Below are 18,168 nucleotides of genomic sequence, written 5' to 3'. Positions count from 1 at the left end.
GTTAGCACAGATGTCTCCATAGCTCACACTTGGCTGACAGCCTGGACAAGTCAGTCCAGCCCTGGCTCCTTTTGGAAAAACATCATTTTCGGGCTCCCACTGTTCCCCAGCTGCTAGGTGGGGTCTCTCCCTTAACCTGCACCCCAGCTGTGTAAGGAACTCTATCTAGGAGCCAGAGGGGGAGGCTTGAGGCCCAGGGAGGGGATGTTACTGACCCAAGATCCCATAGCCAGCTGAGGTCAGATTTCATCCCCCATAGGGTTTCAACACCCCCTTGGCTTCCCAGTGGTCCTCTTTCTGTGGGGCCGTCCCACCCGCCCACAGCACCCCAGGGTGGGCCCCACTCTCATTTCCCTCTTCATTAGCTCACCAGGCACAGGCTCCATTCAATTTACTTAAATGCGGCCCCTGGGGCTGCCACCACACTCTGCTCGGAGCTGCCCGTTTGCCAGCCATTCCAGCTTAATTACGAGGGTCTCTGGGGAGGGCCAGTGGGGAGGCTTTCTGCAAGGGTAAAGTTGGTGAGACTGGCAGCCCGGACCCCCTCACCTCGGGTCTAGTCTGCTGGCCTTTGCCTGGCCCAGTGTCCCGGGGACGGCGCTGCAGTGAACGGGTGCTGCGGGGGGTTGGTCTGGCTTCTGGATGGAGCAGCACCCAGGGTGCCTGTTACAGTCCCGCCCCACCAGCGCCTGAGCACGGTCCCTGTGCTGGCTTGTGGAACCAGCTCACAGGAGCCCGTTTTCTCAGATTCCAGGATTTTGCAAGCCTACCCTTCCAAACGGTTTGGCCATGAAGTGGGGGGTATTTACTCGTAGAAACTGCCGTACGCTGCAAATCAGGGCTATTTTTCAGAGGCCTGTTTGCTACTGTGCCACTGGTTCCCACCTTCTCAGCCATCCCTCCAAGGCAACACAGTGGCTGCAGCTCTGACCTCTGGGTCCAGCTTCTCCCTCTCCCTGCAGCCCCAGACTCAGGCCAGGCCATGGTCCCTTCTCGAGTCCTCTCAGGGTCTCCCCACCTGGCCTGTCCCGCCTTCTCCTTCTGCTGCATCCTTTTGGGCAAACACTCCAGCCTTCAGATGGCGGGGGTGGGGGGGGCTCTTCTCTTTGGTACTGCAGGCCCCCTTTGGTCTCCCCACTGGGGTGCCCTCACTGGCACCCTCTGCCCCTTCACAGGATCCTCCCTGGCCTCTTCGTCCACAAGCAGATGCCCTGACTTCGTGCCCTTTCCCTCATAGGGATTGGCTCCCTGGCTCCTACTAAGCGCCAGGCCCTGAGCCAGCCTGGTGTATTGAGTTTTCACCACCATCCTCAAAGCAGGTATTAACACCCCCTGCCCCACCCCTCAACCTGACATCTACCACTGGAATGCTGAAACCCACTGCTTCATCCTTTGGTTCTGCTGTTGCCCAGGAGGGTGACCTTGGGCAAGTCACTTGGCCTCCTTCAGCCAGTAGCCCCATCTGGAAGTGGGCACATGAACCTCTCCTCCCAGAGCAGCCAGGAGGGTCAAGTGCGTTAAGAAGCCTGCAACATAGTCCACACCCACTAGTTAGGAATGGTTTGTGAACTTCTGTTGGAACCTTACACCACCCTTGGGGTTTCCCTCATAGCTCAGTTGGTAAAGAATCTGCCTGCAATGCAGGAGACTCCGGTTCAATTCCTGGGTCGGGAAGATCTGCTGGAGAAGAGATAGGCTACCCACTCCAGTATTCTTGGGCTTCCCTTGTGGCTCAGCTGGTAAAGAATCCGCCTGCAATACGGGAGACCTGGGTTAGATCCCTGGGTTGGGAAGGTCCCTTGGAGAAGGGAAAGGCTACTCACTCCAGTATTCTGGCCTGGAGAATTCCATGGACAGTCCATGGGGTCGCAAAGAATCAGACACGACTGAGCAACTTTCACTGCACCACCCTTGGGCTGAGTTTACCCAGCTACCGTCTGGAGCTTAAAAAAATTATTAAGGAAGAAGTGAGGGGGAGGGAAGATTTTAAAAATATTCTCTTTAAAGCAGCTCGGAGCGGCAGCCATTGTTTGGCGGAGCTCTGCGCAGGGCCCGCTCGTGGGGCGCGGGCAGCTCTGCTCCACGCCCCTCGCTCCCATCCCAGACAGTGCTGGCAGGAAGCGATCCGCCCCCGAGTCTATTTTGAGCAACTCCCGTCTGAGGTGGTGCCGGTAGAGAGAAAGGTGGCCCAGGGCTGCCAAGGGGCAGAGAGAGAAGCTGGGAGCGGGAAGTGGAGGCCGAGGAACACATGCAGTCCGTCTCCTGCAGGGGAGGGCACCCAGAGGGGAGGCATCCTGGGGGGTCCCTCATATAGCCCCGGCTGCACACCCTGCAGGCGGCGAGCTTGGTGTGGTCGCCAAGGTGACGAGGGCATGACAGAGGTCAGGTGTCACTTTCCTTTTCCGTCTGTGAAGGGGCTACCCCTGTGTGGTCACAGGGGCTCAGATGAGAGGTGAGACGGGGGTGCCCATGGCCTGTAGGTGGTCACTGCTGCCAAGATCACGAAGGAGCGTCTCCAGGTTTCTCATGGTCATGGATACTCCGTGCAGGGACTGGCCTGGGAGGAGGTGGCTGGGAAAAGCAGGAGTCAGCCAGGCAGGGGCCTGTGTGTGACCCACGAGGTGGTCAGATGGTGCTGAAGTCTGCTCCCAATCCGGCGCAGCCCTAGAGGGGAGGGGGCCCAGAATTGTCTGGGATGGAGTCCACGTGACAGGCAGGTGGGTGGGGATGGCTTGGGCAGCCAGATTCCTCCGTCGTCATCTGCTCTCCTGTGTTGTCATATCTCTTCCTGGTATGACCTCTCGGCAGCCCCTGGGGCAGGCGGGGCAAGTGTCTTGTCCCCACTGGGCAGGTGGGGAAACTGAGGCTCAGAGAGGTGAACTGGCTTGCCCAGCGTGGCATGGTGAGCGGCTGTCAGCGCTGGGCTCCGAGATGCTGAGGTTGAATTGGAGGTTCCAGAAGGCTGATAGGAGGTGAAGGGGAGGCACCATTTCTGGGAGGGGGCTGTCTCAGCCCCACCCTCTCCTGGCACTCTCTTGACCATGCCCATGACTCCTCCCGAGCTGGGCAAGGCCTTCCTGAGACTAGAGAATGGTTGGACGACACAAAGAGGATTAGAAGCTTCCCTCGTGGTCCAGTGGTTAAGGCTCTGCCTTCCAATGCAGGGGGCGCAGGTTCGATCCTTGCTTGGGGAATTAAGGTCTCATATGCTGCAGTGTGGCCAAAAAAGAAAAAGAGGGTCAGGTTGAATGGAGTGCAAGGCAGGGGTGCAGAAACCCTCCCTAGAGCAAGGCTGACCCCAGCTGGGGTATGTCCACTGGCTCTAGCTCCCAGGGGACAGCATTCAAGGCCTCCAAATCAGTGGATGGGTCAGAACAGGTTTTATTCTTTTCAGCAGTCCTGTCAAGTCACTGCCAACCTAGATCTGGGTGACTCTAGGAAGAGGAAGATGGGATAGCTTAGTGCCTGACATTCCAGCTCTATGGGGGCTTAGGAGAGAGACACACCAACATGGGCTGCAGTCAGGGAAGGCTTCCTGGAGGTGGTGGCACTGGAGATGGATCCTGAGGGTAGACAGAGGAGAGACAAATGCAGGCACCAGGAACATAGGTATTCCTATGGAAGACCCTCTTGAGCCCTCAAGGTGCATATGCACATGGGCCAGGGCAGATAGCCCAGGAGGCCCGGGGGCTGTCCATTCATGAAGAGTCTTGAGACTGGCTTTATCCTTAGGGCAGTGGGGGAGGGAGGGCATGGAAGGCTTGTAAGCAGGTCAGTGAGTCTGTGCTGAACTGGAGCCTCAAGTCAGAAAGGCAGGGGAGGCGCAGGCACCTGGACCATGGGGAGGTATTGGGCCAGAGGGAGGAGACCTGCGTGTGAGATCTGATTCTTCCGCTGCCTGTCTGTGGCCAGGGGCAGTCACTTTTCCTCTCTGGGTCTCAGGTTTTCCGGCTGTCAGATGGGGCTACTATAGGGTAATGTTTTAGCTTTGATGGAATAATTCATGGAACGTGCTTAGCACCACCTGGCACATGGGGATGTTTTTAACACCAGCTAGCATTGTTGTCATGGGGGTGATGCTGGGCTTGAGGGGTTCCTGGGGGGCAGCTTAGGTTCCTGCCCAGCTGGGCCCTTGTCTGCCCCTGCAGCCAGCCCTCCCAAGCCTGGCGTCCTTCAGGGGTGAGCTGGCCCTGCCCCTGCCCCCGTCTCCCTCTGCTTCTGGCCTCTCCTCCAGGTTGCAGCCCCCTCATCTGCCCTCCATCTTCCCACCTCTGGTGTAACCTGGTTTTTCTGCCCTTCCGCACCTCCCCTTCCCCTGGGTGGGTCTTTGCCGTCTCCAGCCACCTCTCTGCAGTCTCTTCTGTCTGCCTCGGAGCTCTCACTTTCTGGCTCTGTCTCTGACTTACCCAGTGTCGTGATCGCAGTCCTTCATTCTGTGTTTATCTCTGTTTTCCTCTCTTTGTCTTGTCTCTCCACACCCTGCGTTAGCTTCTCACTCCCTGCGTCCATATTGGTCTGTCTATACATCTGTCTTTTGCGTCTCCCTCTGTCTGTCTCTCTGACGGCTGCCCTGTTCCCCTCCACATGCCTCCCCGCTTGGTCTCTCACTCACTGTGCCTAGGTTTGTCTACCTGCTTGTCTCCCGCTCACTGCCTCTCTCCCAGAAAAATGCTCGCAGGAGTGATGGATGGTCCATTAGAAAAAGATTAACAGGTGTGTGCTTGACTAGAGAAACAGCTGTTGCAAGGGAGGACGGGAGGAAGCAGGTGACCTTTCGGGGAGAGCCGGGCGGCAGGCTTCCCATCAGTTGTGGGTGGGCGGGCGCGTGTGCGGCAAGTGGCCCCAAGTGGGGTGACCGCGGTCACAGACTGTCAGCAGCCACATCTCTCATCTCCCTTTTGGCGGGCTGGGAAATTGGTGACTCTCAAGAGCATCTGGGCCCTGGCTCAGCCTGGGATGCTGGGCCCCAGCCCCTCCCACTCTGGGGGCCTCTCTTGGGGTCCCACTCCCCTTTCGGGACCATTTTGTGAGTCAAATGTAATTACAGATGGAAATGGTGCCTTCTCCTTTGATCTGGCCTTGAGAGGAGCTGGCAGTTTTATTAGATTTCCCAGGCACCAGGCGGGAAGCAGAGGGTTGTGTTGCTATTTTTTTCTCTTCTCCTTTTGACCCAAGTGGAGTCAAAGTCAGGCCCTGAGTCCCTGTTACTCTATGCGAGAGAGTCCCAGTAACTCTATGGGCCAGAGCGGGCAGACCCGATACTGGGATTTCTCCCACCTCCCTCCCTCGCTCTAGCTGGTCCCTCTGCCTGGACACCTTCTCTTCTCCATGTTACCCACTCCCCGCTTGGCTTTGAGCTCTCCTTGAGATGTCACTTCTTCCAGGAAGCTGCTCCAGACTCCACTGACCCTATGGCCCAAACCACCTGCAACTTCCCTCTGTTTTTATCACCTGCCGACTGGTTTGTTAAGCTGCACGATGGGCTTTGCCAGTGGAGCCTGCACTCCTCAAGGGCAGGAAGAATGTCATGATTGGCTCACCACTGCCCAGCCTGGGTAGCACAAGCCCAGCCTTTGACCGACGCTGGGGAGAGCCTGCAGCAGTGCACGAGTGAATGGATGGATGGATGAGGTCGGGGGTGGGGGTGGGGACTGGGAGCGCAGGTTGAAGTCTGACTTGGTGGTTCTGCCACAGCCTTGCCAGGTGACTCTGAGCACGGCGGTTCCCTTCTCTGAGCCTCAGTTTCCTCATCTGTAAACCGGAGACGACAACAGTTGCCTCGCAGGCTGGCTGAGGTGTCAGTAACTGAGTTGGGGTTGAGCTCAGGCCTGACAAATGGCCCTTTCCTGCTGCATGATTTGGGCAGGAACAACCTGACCCGGTGGTGAGTAGAGACCAGACACTTCACCAGTCCTGGCAGAACCAGGGGAGGGGAGAGGGGTGGAGAGAGAAGGGGCTGGAGCCCTGTATGGCCCTCCCCTCACTCCATCTCCCATTTTATGGATGAGGAAACTGAGGCCTGGGCAGTGAGGGCGGACTTGGAACCCCACCCCCAGTCGTGCTATAGGGTAGCTTGTTTCATACACTGGCATTCCGCGGGTAGTCCCACATGTAGGGGTGTCACGTGCTGCTAATAATTGGCAGGTATACAGCTCCAGGGGCAGAGGGTGGGTCTGTGGACCGAGGGGCTAGTCTCCCTCTGAGTAGCTGGGACTTTGACCTTCAGGGGCTTCCCTCATGGCTCAGATGGTAAAGAATCTGCCTCTGATGCGGGAGACCTGGTTTCGATCCCTGGGTCAGGAAGATCCCCTGGAGAAGGGAATGGCAACCCACTCCAGTGTTCTTGCCTGGAGAATGCCATGGACAGAGGAGCCTGGCAGCTACATACAGTCCATGGGGTCGCAAAGAATCGGACACGACTGAGTGACTTTCCCTTTGACCTTCAACCTCTCTGGGCCTTAGTGTTCTCCTCTGAGCAGCAGGTGAAGTAAGCCCCACTGACCGGGTGGCCCAGTGTACTGAAAGCCGTGGTGGCACACGGTAGGGGCAGGGCCTCTGTCTGCCCTTCACAGTGCTGGTGGTCTCCAGCCACCCACAGTCTTGAAAAGGCAATTGCGAAGGAAGGAAAGAGGTTGGGGGAGGGCTGGGTATGGAGGGCCAAAGGGCAGAGCCTTGGAGTTAGGCTGCCTGGGTTCAAATCCAGGTACTAGCTGTGCAGCCTCAGGCAGGGGACTGGCCTTCTCTGAACCTGTCTCCTCATCTGCATAATTGGCTCTTCAGTTCAGTTCAGTCGCTCAGTCATGTCCAATTCTTTGCGACCCTATGGACTGCAGCATGCCGTGCTTCCCTGTCCATCACCATCTCCTGGAGCTTGTTCAAACTCATGTCCATCAAGTTGGTGATGCCATCCAACCATCTCATTCTCTGTCATCCCCTTCTCTTCCTGCCTTCAATCCTTCCCAGCATCAGGGTCTTTTCTAATGAGTCAGCTCTTCGCATCATGTGGCCAAAGTATTGCAGCTTCAGCATCAGTCTTTTCAATGAATATTCAGGATTGATTTCCTTTAGGATTGCCTGGTTTGATCTCCTTGCAGTCCAAGGGTCTCTCAAGAGTTTTCTCCAAGACCACAGTTCAAAAGCATCAATTCTTCAGCGCTCAGGCTTTTTTATGGTCCAGCTCTCACATGCAAACATGACTACTGGAAAAACCACAGTTTTGACTAGACAGACCTTTGTCAGCAAAGTGATGTCTCTGCTTTTTAATATGCTGTCTAGGTTGGTCATAACTTTTCTTCCAAGGAGCAAGCATCTTTTAATTTCATGGCAGCAGTCACCATCTGCAGTGATTTTGGAGCACAAGAAAATAAAGTCTCTCACTGTTTCCACTGTTTACCCATCTATTTGCCATGAAGTGATGGGACTGGATGCCATGCATGATCTTCAATTTTTGAATGTTGAGTTTTTAGCCAGCTTTTTCACTCTCCTCTTTCACTTTCATCAAGAGGCTCTTTAGTTCCTCTTTGCTTTCTGCCATAAGGGTGCTATCTTATCTGAACATCCCCATAGCCTGAGGAGCTATGGGAATGTCGTGGCTATAGGGTAGCTTGCTTAATACACTGACATTCCTTGGGTAGTCCCACGTGTAGGGGTGTCACGTGCTGCTAATAATCAGCAGGTATACATCTCCAAATCCCCATAGCCTGAGGAGCTGACCAACATCCTGGATATCTGAGCTTATTGATATTTCTCCTGGCAGTCTTGATTCCAGCCCGTGCTTCATCCAGCCTGGTATTTCACATGATGTACTCTGCATATAAGTTAAGTAAGCAGGGTGACAATATCCAGCTTTGACTTACTCCTTTCCCAGTGTGGGACTAGTCCGTTGTTCCATGTCTGGTTCTAACTGTTGCTTCTTGACCTGCATACAGATGGGCTCTTGTGAAGGACTAAGTGACACGATACTTAAGAAGTGCACAGAACAGGACCCGCACACACTCACTAAATGGGTTAGGGTCGTGGGCAAACAGGGATTTCAGCAGTCACTGGTTTGCCTTCCTGTCTTGCTCTCTGTCTAACTGTGTGACCTCAGGCTGCCTTCTGAGCCTTATCTTCCTTATCTGTAAATTGGGTATCATAACGTGGCCCTCAGTGAGCAGTACGGGCATCATTGCCCCGTTGATGGGAGGTCAGCCCCATGTGTTCTCATCTCAGTAGCCCTCTTGGGACAGCAGAGACGATGCAGAGGCCAAGTGCAGGGGGAGGATGGAGGTCCAACGAGGACACGGGCCTGCGGGCCATGGGGCCAGGGTGGCAGAGCCAGGCCCTCCCTGGGGATTTGAGAGCTGATGGGTGTCCAGCTGCCCTCTGGCCTGACCGGGTCCCTGTCGCCTGCCCCAACATCCCCACAGCCCGAGGAGCTGACCAACATCCTGGAGATCTGCAATGTGGTCTTCACCAGCATGTTTGCCCTGGAGATGCTGCTGAAGCTGGCCGCCTTCGGGCTCTTCGACTACCTGCGCAACCCCTATAACATCTTCGACAGCATCATCGTCATCATCAGGTGCTGACCCCACCTCCCCAGCCTGCGGACTTAGAGCGAGGCGGGAGGGGGATTCAATGCACCGACCCCAGCCAGTAAATGTCCGACTCTTTGCAACCCGATGGACTGCAGCACACCAGGCTTCCCTGTCTTTCATTATCTCCTGGAATTTGCTCAAACTCATGTCCATTGAGTCAGTGATGCCATCCAACTATGGATGTAAATGAAGTACATAAGATCAAAGGAAGTCAATTATACTGAAAACCAGTTACGAAAATATTTGAAAATGTCTGATTTATCAATATAGATGTGCTTCTGGGTGAATGAATTAAATATCAAGATCAATAGTAGTGGGTCCATGACAACCACATTCCAGAGAAATGATGAGCATAACTAGCGTCTGGAAATATCTGTATCAGCCATCACGTGATAGAAAACTACCAGTTATTTCGATTGGCCACAGGGTCGTAGGGACTGCTAATTAATTCTCTGCTGTTTGTTGTTGACCTTCATAATTAAAGGAATGTTGAATCTCAAAAAGAGGTCAGCGATATTCATGAGCTGTAGACTTCTTGAATGGGGCGGTCCGTGGAATCCAGGTTCAGAGCCCCGGGATTAGGGTGCACGAGCCGCAGCAACCTGGCAAACAGTATCTGTTGGGTGAATGAGTGTCTGAACGGAAGGTGTGCGTCTCTGTCTCCCCGGCCCCGCTTCTTCCTCTGCCCCCGTTCCGGCCTCCCGCTGACCCCTCCTGCCTCTCTCCCCTCCCCGCCCTGCCTGCTGGCCTGGCCGCAGCATCTGGGAGATCGTGGGGCAGGCGGACGGCGGGCTGTCAGTGCTGCGGACTTTCCGGCTGCTGCGGGTGCTGAAGCTGGTGCGCTTTATGCCCGCGCTGCGGCGCCAGCTCGTGGTGCTCATGAAGACCATGGACAACGTGGCCACCTTCTGCATGCTGCTCATGCTTTTCATCTTCATCTTCAGGTGAGCCCTGCCTACCCTGGCGCCACACCCGCGGGGTCTGCTAGGGCCCATGGGAAGGGGCCTGGGGGAGTGTGACTGAGCTTCTCCACGCAGCACCCCAGACCTGGGTGTGAATCCTGGCACCGTCACTTCATCCCTGATGGCTCTGGGCAAATCCTGCCCCTCTGAGCCTCAGTGTTCACATCTGTAAAATGGGACCAACTCTGGTGCTTCTCCTCTTAGTGGGCTGTTCTGAGAATGAAACAGGGTGGGCGGGCGGAGAGCTTGGTGTGTGTGTGAGTCCCTTGAGCCACCTGCATCCTTCCCCCAGCATCCTCGGGATGCACATCTTTGGCTGCAAATTCAGCCTGCGCACAGACACGGGAGACACGGTCCCCGACAGGAAGAACTTCGACTCCCTGCTGTGGGCCATCGTCACGGTGTTCCAGGTGAGCCCCGGCCTGTGTCCACGGGTGTCTGTCGCTTTTTGGAGGTGTCCCCAGCCTCAGAGAGTCCGGGGAAGAGCAGCAGCCTGCAAGGAGGCCCCTCAACCCCAGCCTCCGGTGGCCAGACTGCCACAGCTCTGGCTGTGAGAGCTGGACTGACCGCCCAGTGCCCATCCCTGTGCATCCACTCCTGCCCCGAGACTTTGGGGTTAGGATTCTTCCCTGAAACCGTTTCCTCATGGGTACTGTGGTCGTGGGGTGAGGTTGTGGGGGCAGCCAGGAGGGAACGCTGGTCACCAGGGAGCGAGTGTTAGGGCAGGAGTGTGTGATGCAGGCCTTGAGGGTGTGGGCAAGCCAGGCAGCAGGAAGAGAAAGGTGTGTGTGTGTGCACGTGTGTGTGCATGTGTGTGTGTTCACATGTGTGTACACACACGCACATGCGCTTGGGTCTGTGGCTGTGCCCCAGCCGAGGCCATGATACGCGAGGACCCTGGGTGTGCACGATTGTGAGAGGATGCTGTATGTGGGTGTGCATGGGCTGCTGCGTGCCTGCAGCTAGGACACCCAGGGGGCTGGGGCCTGGGGATACTCAGGGGCTAAGCAGTCGATCCTCTCCCCCCACAGATCCTCACCCAGGAGGACTGGAACGTCGTCCTCTACAACGGCATGGCTTCCACCTCCCCCTGGGCCTCCCTCTACTTCGTTGCCCTCATGACCTTTGGCAATTATGTGCTCTTCAACCTGCTGGTGGCCATCCTGGTGGAGGGCTTCCAGGCGGAGGTGACTGTGGCCTTGGTGGAGGAAGCACCTCTTTGGAGCCTGTATGAGACTGTGGGGGTGGGCAGTGGCCTGGATAGAGGAGGACCGCAATTCAAACATCTAGCAGGCAACGGGTCTCCAGAGGAGGGTGTTACCAGTGAGGTGGTGAGCTTCCCATCACAGGAAGCATGCAAGTGGAGGCTGCATCTAGGACCCCTGCCTATCCCCCAGGGATGTAGGAATAAGCCCCTCCATCTCTGAGGTCCTAGAGTCCCCAAGATCTGGGATGCTGGATCCTGCCTGCTCCATTTTCTGAGGCTTGGGGGACACTTGCAGTCAGGCAGATGTGGATTCTGGCTGAGGTCCTCATTAGCTTCTCACTTCCCTTTTCAGAGCCTCAGTTTTCCCATCTGTAAAATGGTGTGTGTGTGGGGGAAATGGTAAAAATACCCATTGAAAAATTCAGGAGGGAGGAAAGGGCTAAACTGACTTTCATTCCAATGTGAGGGACGGTCTCCCAGGGTGATGCCAATCGCTCCTACTCGGACGAGGACCAGAGCTCATCCAACATGGAGGAGTTTGACAAGCTCCAGGAGGGCCTGGACTGCAGCGGAGGTAAACAGATTTCCACTCATCACCTGGGAGGCCAGGACTTCTCCCCAGAGCCCCAGGTGGGCAGAGGGTACAGCATCTAGTTTCCCCTTAAGCCAAGGCTCCGGGACTGCTAACTCTCTATGGTTTGTTGTTTACGTTTATAATAGACAGAAATGCTGAATCTCAAAAAGGTCAGTGACAGTCATGGCTCTCCTGAATTCTAGCCATGCAGCCCACCCTCACCCCTCTACACAGCTGGCCTGTTAGGAAGAGCTTTGGGCCTCAGGATGCCTGGGTTCTGTTGAGTACTTCTGGGCAGCTGGGAAGAAACCTCCCCAGCCCATGCTGTGTCCTTCTCAGCAACTGGGCTAGACAGGTTCTGCCTTCTTCCTTCAATGAGTACAGGAGTGAGGCTCCTATGCTGGATGAAGCCCAGAGCTGGCCTCTAAACATGGAGGGCAAGGGCTTCACTCATCCAAAAGTAAAGCTGAAAGCCTTGGAGATGGGCACAGGGGAGGCACGTGTAATGGGGTCCAGCCAGGAGGACTTCCTGGGGGAGGAGGTCTCTCCAGAAAAATTCTTCTTTTCTGTTACTGTCCATGTCTATTTCTTCATCTCATGGCTTCTTTTGCTCTTGTTCTGTCCTCCTGTCTGCCCCTCCTTCTGTCTCTATCTGAACCCTCCAGATCCCAAGCTCTGCCCAATCCCCATGACCCCCAATGGGCACCTGGACCCCAATCTCCCACTGGGTGGACATCTGGGCCCCACTGGGGCTGCAGCATCTGCCCCCCGCCTCTCACTGCAGCCAGACCCCGTGCTAATGGCCCTGGGCTCCCGCAAGAGCAGTGTCATGTCACTGGGGAGGATGAGCTACGACCAGCGCTCCCTGGTGAGTCCTTGTGTGGTGCTCTGGATGGCTGCTTCCTGCCGGGTGCGTGCTGAGTGACCCAGAGAAGATGTGTCTGCCAGTCTGGTGCCAGCCTCAGACTGGTACCTAGGCTTAGGACACCAGACTGCCCAGCCAGAACCAGGCAGGGACCATGTCTTTGTATTCCTAGGTGCCCAGGGAACAAGGAATGAATGACTAAGTGCCAGTGGGTCTGGTGTAGAGTTGGGTTTTTGTCTTAGCAGCAATGTGCAGGGTAAATAGCTGGGCCTTGGGGTTGGGGAGACCTGAGCTTCAATCTGGCCTCTGCCACTGTGAAGCTTTGTAACCCTGGCCAAGTTACAATGCTTCGCTAAGCCTCCGGTTTCCTTTCCTGTAAAATGGGCAGATGCCCTAACTTGCTGTACCTTTCTTACGAGAAATGAGGTGGCAGGAGGGACAGAACCACAGGGTGGAGGTGACCAAATGTCCCAAGATGAGGATGGAGTGAGAGGCAGAGCAGGGACAGGTCTCTTGGGGTCTAGCCCATTCTGTCCCCCAGTGGCCAGGTGCGTGGCCCTCTTTGGGCCTCAGCGGGTGTGCAGGTTGCCTTCAGTCACAGCCGTGACTGTGTGTGATGGCGCTGACCAGAGCCCCGGGCTTCCTCCCAGTCCAGCTCTCGGAGCTCCTACTACGGGCCGTGGGGCCGCAGCGGGGCCTGGGCCAGCCGTCGCTCCAGCTGGAACAGCCTCAAGCACAAGCAACCGTCGGCGGAGCATGAGTCCCTGCTCTCCGCTGAGCGTGGCGGCGCCCGGGGCTGCGAGGGCGCCCGGAACGAGGGCCCGCTACGGACCGCGCCCCTGCACGCCCCGCACGCCCACCACGCGCATCATGGTCCCCACCCGGTGCATCGTCACCACCACCACCGCCGAACGCTATCCCTCGACACCAGAGATTCGGTGGACCTGGCCGAGCTGGTGCCCGCCGTGGGCACCCACTCCCGGGCGGCCTGGAGGGCGGCAGGCCTGGCCCCCGGGCACGAGGACTGCAATGGCAGGATGCCCAGCATCGCCAAGGACGTCTTCACCAAGATGGATGACCGCCGGGATCGCGGGGAGGACGAGGAGGAGATCGACTATGTGAGTGCGCGGGGCTCTGGGGCAGCCGAAGGGACCACGAGGTGGAGAGCGGGCATAGAACAGGGAGGGGCCGAGGGGCGGGGCTTGAATGGGGCCCCACCTGAGTGGGCGTGGGGAGAGGACTTCAGGAGAGTGAGCAGGGGGCAGGGCCTGGACTGCCCACCTCTGAGTGGGCCTACCCTTGGCACAGAAGCCCTCCTGGCCTACCCTGGGTGGGGCGAGGATTCTGGTCTTGCTCGCAGAGTTCAGAGGTCATCCAGTGGCCACACTCTGCTAGATAGCCAGGATGGGTGGAGGCGAGCAGCTCTGGGCAGCACTGACCTGCCTGACCCTGCGGCCTTCTCTTGCCAGACTCTGTGCTTCCGAGTCCGCAAGATGATTGACGTCTACAAGCCTGACTGGTGTGAAGTCCGAGAGGACTGGTCCGTCTACCTCTTCTCCCCCGAGAACAGGTGGGCAGGGCCAGGCTTGGGGTGCCATTGTGTAGGGGATTGATGTGTCTGGGAGGGGGAGATTTCTGCCAAGCCAAGCAGGACCATTGGAGGGGCATCACTTATACCTCAGAGCCTGCAGGGTAGGGAGGGGTTTAGGAGGGGGCTTTTCTGAGCATCTTGGATAAATCTTCTGAGAACCTGGAGTGCTTCCCTCTGGAGGGAGCATCCAAGGGCTTCCTGGAGGAGGTGGCCTTTGTTCTGGGCTTTGGAAGCAGACAGCATTCTGCAGATGAAGAAGGAGGTGTGAGAAGGTGGAGGCCGGTCCAGGTGGAGAGAGTAGCCTGAGGAAAGGCCTGGGGTCAGGAGCTGAGGGTATCGGGCCATGTGTGCCCATGCGGCTGAGGACAAGGCTCAGGGACACGGGCTGGTGTTTGGAAAGCTTTGAGTGTCGAGGCTAGGTGGGTGCCCTGCATCCTGGGGTGCTAGGAGCTTGCAGTGTGGTCAGGTGGCATCCTGAGAAGATGTGAAATCGCCACCTGTGATGTGTCCAGAAGAGAAGGGTCAGCTTTCCAGGACACCCTGGTCCCCATGTGTGCTGGGGCCTTCTGCCTTCCTTCCGGCCAGGGTGAGGGACAAACCGATACTCACGTGGTCCCCTGCCCACCCTGCCCAGGTTCCGGGTCCTGTGTCAGACCATCATTGCCCACAAGCTCTTCGACTATGTCGTCCTGGCCTTCATCTTCCTCAACTGCATCACCATCGCCCTGGAGCGGCCCCAGATTGAGGCTGGCAGCACCGTGAGTGGCTGGGGCCTTCAGGCGGTGCAGGGAACAAGCCAGAGGGACAGACTGCCAGGGCCTGCTGTGGGACAGCATGCCGGGCTGGGGGCAGGGGGTGGGAGAGCTCTATGAGGCCGGATGCCATGGAGGGAGGTGTGGCCGGGAGCATGCTTCTGGAGAGGGGGCCACCTCCATGGACTGTGAAGTGGCAGCCTCTCCTGGGTGCCCCTTGGCTGAAGGCAGAGGGTGACAGTTCTGGGAGGCCCCTGGACCCACGGCCTCTCCCGGCTCTTTCAGGAACGCATCTTCCTCACTGTGTCCAACTACATCTTCACAGCTATCTTCGTGGGCGAGATGACACTGAAGGTACTGGCTTCACTGAAGGAAGGGACCTCTCCTTCCCCCTGCCAGGGGCCCCAGGCTCTGGTCCAGCCTCCATCAGCTGGTCATCCACTTGCCCCTCAGCAGCATTCCACAGGGGGCATTGGAGGCCCATCCCCACTTGGTGCCAGCCACTGGGTGGGGCTCCTGGGGCGGAGGAAGGAGGAGGGGGGGCGGAGGAAGGAGGAGGTGGGCGAGGTCAGCTTCATGTCTGCCGGGCGGGCGCTCACAATGCATTTCCAGTGTCATGGAGGTGCCTGCTGGAGGCGTGGGGCACAGGAGAGGGTTCCGTGTAGGATGCTTCCGGGAGTGCTTGGCTTCCAATGGGGGTTAGCCAGATATGCAGGGAGAAGGGAACCGGGCAGTCGTGGGCCTGTGCTTCAGGGAGCGGCCCCTTGGGTAAGGGGACACCTGTAGCCTGCCTTCAGAGGGGTGGCAGTGACACGTCCACTCCCGCCCACCTGCTCCCTGGACACCTACCTGACCCCGCCCATCGCCCCGCCCCCAGGTGGTCTCGCTGGGCCTGTACTTCGGGGAGCAGGCGTACCTGCGCAGCAGCTGGAACGTACTGGACGGCTTCCTCGTCTTCGTGTCAATCATTGACATTGTGGTGTCCGTGGCCTCGGCTGGGGGAGCCAAGATCTTGGGCGTCCTCCGGGTCCTGCGGCTCCTGCGCACCCTACGACCCCTGCGGTAAGGACCCCGCCCCTGCGGATGGGGATCCCTGCACTGTCAGAGGAATCTCCCAGGGTCTAAGTGGACTTACTCTCCCTCTCTGCACCCACGCGGTCCTCTGTAGCATGTGCCGGGCACCATCTGAACCCCGGGCTGCGGGCCCTACTCCTGGGGGCGGGGCCTGCAGCAGGTGCTGGAAGGCGGGGGCTGAAGGTGGTCCCCAGGGCTACTACCCACTCTCTGTGTGTCCTTGGGGGGCTCACTGCCATCTCTGGGCCTCTAGTATCTAGAGGAGGGTGCAGCATGTATCCCAAGGGATTGGGGTGAATGCACCCTGCCTTGCTGTGCATATAATCTGTGACCTGGGGCCTCTGCTCTGGTGACTCGGGCCTAGTAGGGGCTGTCCTAGGCCTGGCTGATGGCTCATGGTATCCTTGGCCCCTCCCCGCCTGCAGTGTCATCAGCCGGGCACCTGGCCTGAAGCTGGTGGTGGAGACACTCATCTCCTCCCTAAAGCCCATCGGCAACATCGTCCTCATCTGCTGCGCCTTCTTCATCATCTTCGGCATCCTGGGGGTGCAGGTGAGGGGCCCCAGGCTGGGCTGTCAGTAGGCTGGGCTCTGTAGTTGAGGAAGAGGCTCCACGTTCCTGCCCAGCTCTCGGGACCTTGTGCCAGATGCCCTGGTGGAGCAGCCATGGTCTCGGCCAGCAGGGAGCTCCCATTCCAGGCAGGGAGGCAGACAGGCCCCAAAGTGCTGAGCGCAGAGCAGGCGGGGTAAATGGGATCACAGGGGGCCAAGGGAGGCAGGAACACAGGGCTGGGCCGGTGACAATGGGGAAGGAGGTGGCCTTTTCACAGGGCCTTGAAAGACAAGTGGTTTGGGCAGGTCACAGTAGGGGCAATGAATGTCAGGGGCAGATGGGCGCATGGGGAGGCAGGGACAAGCAGAGCACTGGTGGAGAGAGTCCTGGAGCTATGACTGGCATGCAGAGGTGAGCTGGACCAAGGTGGGCGAGACCTGGAAGGGCAGCTTGGCTTCACTGGGGTGGGCGCCATGGAGAGCCTCCAACCCAGGCAGGGCCCTGAGCTGACTCAGATTTTGGTTTGGAGCCCAGTCTGGGAATAGGATGGAGCCTCAGGGCTGGACGGGGGTGAGGGGTTGCAGACCGTAGACTGTGTGTTGGGGGTGGCCAGAATGACCTGGGCCTTCTGTGGTCCAAGTGCCACGGAGACCCTGTTTCTTGAGGGTCCGAGCCCTGTTCTGAGGCCCCCAGGCTCCCCACCTGGTCCTGTGTTCTGGGCTGTAGCTTTGGAGGAGTCCCATGCACAGGTGTCCTGTGGGGTCGCTGAGAGATCACAGCGTGGCTGCCTGGGCAGGAAGGGCTTCGTGCAGACAGTGGATCTGCCCCTTCTAGGCAGCTGACATGGACAGGGCTTGGGTCCCTAAGAGGGTCCCCTTGCTTCTTTCTGTCTCTCCCTTGGGGATGTACAGGCAACTTTCTTGTGTGGAGTCCCTGCCCGAATCCTCAGTGTACATACTGGGGTTTGATCTCTGGGGTCTGTGGAAGAGCTGGAAATCAGACCAGGCTGTGAACTTTGGCTCTGCCTCTTCCTGAACCAGAAATGACTTTGGGAAATTAACCTAACATCACTGGGTCTCAGTTTTCTTACCTGTGAGATGGGATGAGCGTAGCCCTGCCTCATGCTGGAGGACTTGGAGAGCGGGTGGGGTAGAGTGGGTTGGCTCAGGCATGTACAGAGGACGTGCCCCTGGAAGGGCAGGTCCTTTTTCTGATTTGCACCCCAGTTGTACCCCATCCACCACCATCCCCTGGGAGCACTGGCTAGATGGTCACTAGCCCTGTGTCCCTACCCCCAGCTCTTCAAGGGCAAGTTCTACCACTGTCTGGGTGTAGACACCCGCAACATCACCAACCGCTCCGACTGCATGGCTGCCAACTACCGCTGGGTCCATCACAAGTACAACTTCGACAATCTGGGCCAGGTGAGCACCCCCTCCTGGTCTTGACCTGCCCCACCCCAGATGGGTGGGGGTGACAGCTCTTCGGTGCCAACAGCCCTCTTCAGCGCCAACAGGACTACAGACCAGGCTTCAGTCCTCCCCTGCCAGGGCTTCTACTTTTCAAGCCTTGATTTTCTTTTCTGTAGAATGGGTAGGGGTAGAACTCCCTTCACAGGTACTGTGAGGCTTAGGGACCCTGAATACAGAGTGTCTGGCAGGTGCTTGGCATTTAGTAAGTGCCTTAGTGGACGTTGGTTCCTGGTCCCCTTCCCCCGCCCAGCCCTTTTCCATTCTGGAAAATCTGCTTAACGGCAGGCTGATGACCTTAGACCCCTGAGTAGGTCTCCGCAGAACCACGTGGGAGGTTCCAGCATGGCCTGGAGCCTTAGGTCCCTCCTGGACCTCTTAGCAGCTGTGTGCCCTCACCCAGCTCTGCCCCTCTCTGTGCTTCCGTGTCTTCATCTGTAAATGGGAGTAGTGATAGCAGGTCTGTGATTCCAAGGTCCCCAGGCTCTCTGCACTTCAGAGCTCTGTGATCTAAGGGCTCACAGGGACATTTGCCTCTTGAGCTGT

The 18,168-nt window shown here is 57.6% G+C and overlaps 1 protein-coding gene across 1 annotated transcript in view; it reads left to right on the top strand.

The window, feature by feature from the left end:
* CACNA1I (calcium voltage-gated channel subunit alpha1 I) overlaps positions 1 to 18,168 on the top strand; it is a 113,058-nt gene that overhangs the window by 76,092 nt on the left and 18,798 nt on the right. Inside the window, 13 exon segments of the mRNA XM_070370085.1 lie at positions 8,409 to 8,560; positions 9,335 to 9,520; positions 9,831 to 9,948; positions 10,570 to 10,725; positions 11,226 to 11,319; positions 11,985 to 12,187; positions 12,835 to 13,302; positions 13,654 to 13,754; positions 14,410 to 14,533; positions 14,813 to 14,881; positions 15,405 to 15,589; positions 16,027 to 16,153; positions 17,452 to 17,577. Coding sequence (XP_070226186.1) covers positions 8,409 to 8,560; positions 9,335 to 9,520; positions 9,831 to 9,948; positions 10,570 to 10,725; positions 11,226 to 11,319; positions 11,985 to 12,187; positions 12,835 to 13,302; positions 13,654 to 13,754; positions 14,410 to 14,533; positions 14,813 to 14,881; positions 15,405 to 15,589; positions 16,027 to 16,153; positions 17,452 to 17,577 — 2,109 coding nt within the window.

The sequence above is a fragment of the Bos mutus genome, chromosome 5, assembly GCF_027580195.1.
Source record: "Bos mutus isolate GX-2022 chromosome 5, NWIPB_WYAK_1.1, whole genome shotgun sequence".
Lineage (NCBI taxonomy): Eukaryota > Metazoa > Chordata > Mammalia > Artiodactyla > Bovidae > Bos > Bos mutus.
The sequence above is the reverse complement of the archived record's forward strand: the minus strand, read 5'-3'. Positions and strand labels throughout refer to the sequence as shown.